Here is a 6,247-nt window from a genome sequence, read left to right as displayed (position 1 = left end):
GCAATCATCAATTTATACAAATGACAACAGCAACAAACAATGAAGATTATGTCCTGAAAAGTAAGGTGGTGTTAATTTACGATTGTTGATATCACGGAAAATTCGTGTTGACAGTTAATCGTAATGTTAAAAGGAAATGGTATTATGTGTAAAAAAACGTCTGGCTGTTGATAATAAACAATAACAAAAAATAACAATCCAATAAACCTCAGAGCAAACAGTGACAGTGGCTCTTGACATGAGAGCACACACACCATCTCCAGATGCAGGTGTGTGGCATAGGTGCGTCCCGACACGACGTTATATGAAGAAGAAGTACTAACACTTATTTTTTCCACTTCAAGAGCTGCTTGTAAACCTTAACGATGTAAATACACATGACGGTCTGGGAGACCGTAGTGGCGGCTTTAGGGCTGCTAGAATGCTGGCAGTCCTAGTGTTAAAAGTTTTGGAGCTTAAAATCACCTTGGATTCAACACAATAAATCATAATTTAGTATTTTTGAGCTATTTTACCCTTTTATATTGAAGCATATTCATATAGCATGTCTTCTACATATTCTTAGAGGCCTACTACTTATTTATAGTGGAGTGTATCAAATAAAATGTGTTGATTTTTGTAGTTTTTTACACTGAGATATTGTCCATGATGATGAGTTTTCCATGGTTTTACCACTTTAATCCACCAAAGCCTTTTCAGTTTTACTCATATTTAAATGTATTAATTATGTCACTGTTATTTCATTTTGTATATGTAAAATTAGTGCCAGGCTGCATGTTGTCACTCTTTGTTATGAATTACAATACAGGCTCTTTCTTTGAGGTTGCTTTAAATGTTATTAGAAAACATGTGTTAAGAGCCATTTAGGTCTTTAAGAATTATCACAATGGCGTTTCGGCATGTGTTTATAACTAAATTGTCTTGGCATGATGAATACAATTGTAGCCTTTATTTTTCAAATGAGATGTAAACACAGTGCTCATTCACTTTAACATGCTAAAGGATAAGACAGGCTGAACAGAAAGTTTGTTCTTAAAGCAACATAAAGTACTTAAAGTACTGTCATTGCTCTGTACTGTATTTCATCTGGGCATATGTAATAGCTGTGCTGTGTTGTAAGATTGGCAGTAAAACAATGAATTCCATTTGGTTGTTATCTGTTTTTAATATGTTAAAAGATTTAAAGGATAAGATGCCTGAAATAAGAAATTCTGACTTTGACAAAGCAGTTTTGCACTTGCCAGTGTTAATCTAACACCTTTAGAATTATGGTAATTCTCATTTTAAGCTTGAATGTACTCAGAACCAGTAATAAAATCTCAATAACAAGTTATAATACCTTATAAAAATAATTAAGGAACAAAACGCTTAAAGCAAGTGAAATGCTCTAACACAAAAACTGCCTGGTAAGAAGAAATATCTTGGCAGAGAAAAAAACAAGCATATTTTGCCTTGATTTAAGATATTTCATCTTAGTTAGATTTCAGTTTTTGCAGTGTAGTAGTAGTACTACTACTACTAGTTTAGTTAATAAATTCCTTTATTAGTAGTACTACTACTACTAATAATAATTATAATAGGCCTAATAATAATATGTTTTATTTATTCTATAAAATTCACATTTTAGACCTATAAAATGACAACACACTAAACTTCATTTTCATAAAAACAATTTAGCCGAGGCTAGCAGAGCTAGCCAGCAGGACAAAAGTAGCAAACTTGCTCAAAAGTTGGCAAACAGTATAGCTACCCAACAAGTGAATCTACATAATCAACAAATGCCTTGCCTTTTCCCTGTGCGCGTTTTTCTTCTTCAGTTTTCTTCTTTTTTCTGCACCAGAGGGATATGTCCTTTTTGATACCATGATACTGTTTCTAACGCTACCGTGCGGCTGTGAGTCATCTCATCATACCTGTCGGCAGACGTCACTCATTGCGTGACAGCCTAATAATGAATCCCCCAGAAACACAAGCCACAGCTTCCCTGCCATTAGAAATTAGTTTTGTTTATATCCTACATTAAATTTTTGAGCATATAAGTGCTTCACTAAACACACGAAGAGGCTTTGCTGGCTACAAATAAAGACAGGTAATTTTAATTCTCAACAAAAATATTGAGGCTGAAATTGCAGCTTGGGGGCCCCCTATTGGCTGCGGGGGCCCTATGCATCTGCATAGTCTGCATATAGCAAGAAACAGTTCTGTATATACATATAACATTGGCTAATAATCTATTTAGACATTATTGTTTATGAAACTTAAATGAATCAAACACTTCCAGACAATGTATATAGGATTTAAATTTGTAGTTTTGTTTATTAAGTTGCCAATTAACCTAAGTTGCATGTCTTTGGACTGTGGGAGGAAACCGGACACCCACACAGGCACGAGTAGAACATGCAAACTCCACACAGAAAGAACTGTGTGGTGACAGTGCTAACCACTGTACCACTAAGCCACTGTGTATTTTTGTATGGTGTATTAATGGTTTCCCCAGCTGAATCATGGTTAGATCTTTGTGGTCTTGGTGCTGCCTGTGGTGGGCGGGGTCTGAGGCGGCTGTGTCTTATCCTGAGTCCGGCCATGTGTGAGCTGAACCTTTTCGGAGATGGGTGGTAAGCGTACATGTTTTCTTCTGTTTACAGACTCCTGTTTTACGGTGTTAGCTGATCCCTGCGTGTGTGGCGAGTTCTTCATAGCCTCAGTAGAGCCTGTGGTGGGCGGGGTCTGAGGCGGCTGTGGCCTGAGTTGTTTTTCCTGAGCTGCATCATAGATGGGATGCAGGATGTTTTGTGGACATGGCGGGAGGACACCGCATGTGAGCAGAGGTCGTCCACATTTGGATTTAGTCCATGTCAAATATGGAGGAGAACTTTTTTCAAGGTTAATGCGACGTCTGACAAGCAGGGTCTGACGCGAGTGTGGCTTCGATTGAGTCTGGTTTTGTGTGAGCTGAGCTTCTTCAGAGATGGGTGGTAAACATTCATGTGTTTTTGTGTCTCCAGGTTCCTGTTTGTCCTCGTTGCTTTCTTCCAGATCAAACTTGCTTCTCCTATTTACGGCTTCGATATCTTCATCTATTTCCACCAGAACTTTACGCAATTGTCTTCTTATACTTGCGATTTCAGCAGAAATTTCAGCAGGAGTGTTTAGTGGAACAGGGGGAGGTGCAGTTGCCTTTTCAATTCTCTCAAAGAGGTCCTTGTAGTCAGGTGTTGGTGAGGATGATGATGGTGGAGATTCAAGGAATGGCAAAGGAATAATTAATGTCTCTTCTGACCGCGTGCGGTCTTCCTGTTCCTGGTCAGCATCGTCAGGGCTGAGTTTTGGAACATCCCATCGATCTCCCCCAAAGAGGCCTTTGTAGCAGCCTGTGTTTGTCCATAACCGGACATTGTTGTCCAAACCTGCGGTAATTATATGATTACAAGTGGGATCACAAACAACACTCACCACCCCTGTGAGATGAGCTTTCCAGGAGCCCAACAGTGGAGGTGGACACACTGATACCAGCCACCCTTTTATATTCTCAAATGGCCCTTTGTCTGTCTGTTTTTTAAAGCCAAATCCCTGAATGTCCCAAAGGTAAATCCTGCCAGTACTGTCCCCTGTCAAGAGGATCTGTTCACTGACATCAGTTGACATGGTGGTAACGACTGCACCTTCATCCTTCACAGCCCTGAACTTTCCTAGCAAGCCTCCCTTGCTAATAACAGACCAGGCATAGATGTAGCCATCTGTAGAAGTCAGCAGTGTGGCTGTGGAAAAAGTGATCACCCTGGTCCTCAGACATTTAATAAGAGGACTGGTACTCCCAGTAGTCTTCACCCTTGTCTGAGGTATAGATTTTTTATGTAGAGGAATATTAGTGTCTGTTAGAAATTTTGGAAACTTATCAACAGCCACAGTTCCAGTCCGGCCTAGAGCATGTTTATCCGCCATGATTGTTCGAGGATTCTCACTGGCATTAACCCTATATAGAACTTCGGCAGTGTCGGCATCCCAGATAATGATATTTCCGTTGCTGGAGGCGGTAATCAGTGTGTTCTCATGCACATCCAAGGAGGTAATGTCATCTAAATGATCGTGCTCCAAAAATCTGTGGTCATGTTCCTCCATATCTAGGTCAAAAATGGTCTTGGACTTCCTTCCCGCCACAAACACCCTATTGTTTATGCAGACAATACCTGTCACCTGCCTCGGCACGGTCACAGGAAGAACAGCAAGTTCCGTTCCACTGTTGAAGTTCCACAGTCTCACTTTGCCATCCTGGGAAATTGTGATTAGTCTGCGCTGTGATTCATCAAATGATATGGCTGTGAGCCCCACATGCTGATCCAGAGTGACCTTAAACTGCATGGTGGCCTGTCCTGATAAGACGTCCCACACTGTCACCACACCATTCTGGCAAACAGAGACAACTTGTTTGAAAATGCTGTGATAGAGTGCAGAACACACAGGCTTGTCATGTGATGTCAGTAGTTTTGTAAAAACATCAGTTCCTCTTCCAAGACATTTTCCTATAGCTGAATTAGCCAGGACTAACTCATTGTTCTGTACGTTGTAACACATACTGGAGATTGGGGCATGTCCCATACCAAGAACTTGAAAACTTTGCCTACACATCCAGCCGTCTTCGGACCACACGCGTACATTCATGTCCTCAGATAAACTGACAAGTAGTTTGTCCTCGTCGTTAAACATGATGTGGTTGATGGGTTTCATGTGTCCTGATAATACACGTTCACAGCATGTGTTTTTGTGGGGAAACCACACCCGCAGTAAGCCATCTGTACCACCAGTAACGAGACGCTCAGCCGAAGGGGAGTATTCAACGCATGTGAAAAAGTCCTGATCTCCCCTGCTCTTAAAGAGTTTTACGGCATTGACATTCTTTTTATTCTTCTCGGGTTGAATTAACATAGGGAGGGCGATGAGGGCCATAGTCCTGCTTGAACTACCGCAGATGCCAAATGAGTCAATCGATGGAAAGTATTGGATCTGACTGATCATATCATTAAAGACGGAGATTCTGATACTGCTTGTATAGTAGTCAGGGGCCGTTCTTAACAGAGTAGAAAGATAAACAGTTCGATACGTCTGCAGAGAGATATCCTCGTACGCCTGTTTGTTGAAGAGGCCAGTTCTCTCTATATCCTTGGAAACAAACAGATAGAGACTGCCTTTTGTATCACCAAAGGAAAAAATGGATCTTTTGCCATTGGACCAGTAATTCATGGCGTTGACCATCATGTCCTCTACTATTAAAGAGTGACGGACTCGAAATCTATCAGGGAACTCATCACAATAATAGAATAACAGTTCCCTGTCAGTAGTGGAGACAGCCACCTCTTTGAGTTCTTTGATGTACACCATGTCGGTAACATGCATTTTCTTGTTGTGCGCAAAACGAATTGTTTTTTGAGTTTTGTATAATGGAATTTCATATGAGATGTTAAAGCTGTCGGTCCACACGGTGAAGACACCATTTGAGCTAACGGAGAGGTACTGGCCTTTCTGGTAAGTCCTGATTTGACCGCTCAAACTCCCTGAACCAGGGTTCCTGCCATTCTCAAAAGAACGGAATAACACACGGACGATTGCTCTTTGGTTATCCACAGGTATAATTTTGAATGGTTTGGGAAAGGGTTGATTTTTAAAATCCAAACGTTCCGATGCCGTCTTCCTATCCATCAGGAAGTTCAGTAGCTCGCCAATGTCCACATTTTTGTCACCGTTTGCATCGATCTGCATGTGGAGGACTTCAAGATCTTCCTTATTCACAGAACCGTAAAACTGCTCGATAGCCACTCTAAATTCCTCCATGTCCAGTCCTCCAGAGCCATCAGCATCAGCCTCTCGAAATACCCGCACAATCTCTGGAATATCTTCAGCAGAAAACATTTTATCTCTGCTTACAGGTTGGGTTCTCTCCTCTGGGACATTGATAGTTTCTTTTTCCATCTTGTCAGTGTTTTTTTCCATTATTACACCTATGTCTTGCGTCAAAACGTCCAAAAGTTTCTCAAACAGTTGACAAAAGGTTGACAAACAGTTGTCAAAAAGTTGACAAACAGTTGTCAAAAGGTTGACTAACAGTTGTCAAAAAGTCCAAAAGTTGTCAAATAGTTGCCAAAAAATCAAAAAGGCTGTCAAAACGACGACCAGTGAGTGTGTTTGCATCACAAACTCTGGAACTCTATGTTCCAAGAATGCACGATGTGTGTTACTTATGATTTAAGCCACA

General features: G+C 40.8%; 1 protein-coding gene across 1 annotated transcript; it reads right to left on the bottom strand.

Moving 5' to 3' along the window:
- Positions 1-2,508: 2,508 nt before the first annotated feature.
- On the bottom strand, positions 2,509-5,964 carry LOC111658973 (WD repeat-containing protein on Y chromosome). The gene has a single exon (XM_023411732.1). It carries the CDS (start codon positions 5,962-5,964, stop codon positions 2,509-2,511), a length of 3,456 nt encoding a protein of 1,151 aa, XP_023267500.1.
- Positions 5,965-6,247: the final 283 nt, after the last annotated feature.

The sequence above is a fragment of the Seriola lalandi genome, unplaced genomic scaffold (genome assembly GCF_002814215.2).
Source record: "Seriola lalandi dorsalis isolate HSWRI2012SDOR001 ecotype SW California unplaced genomic scaffold, Sedor1 jcf7180002054470, whole genome shotgun sequence".
Classification (NCBI taxonomy): Eukaryota; Metazoa; Chordata; class Actinopteri; order Carangiformes; family Carangidae; genus Seriola; species Seriola lalandi.
This window is presented reverse-complemented; position numbering and strand designations above follow the sequence as displayed.

What these genes read in the sequence shown, in the direction of transcription:
- LOC111658973 (XM_023411732.1), bottom strand. Translation starts at nt 5,964, where the DNA reads ATGGAAAAAGAAACTATCAATGTCCCAGAGGAGAGAACCCAACCTGTA.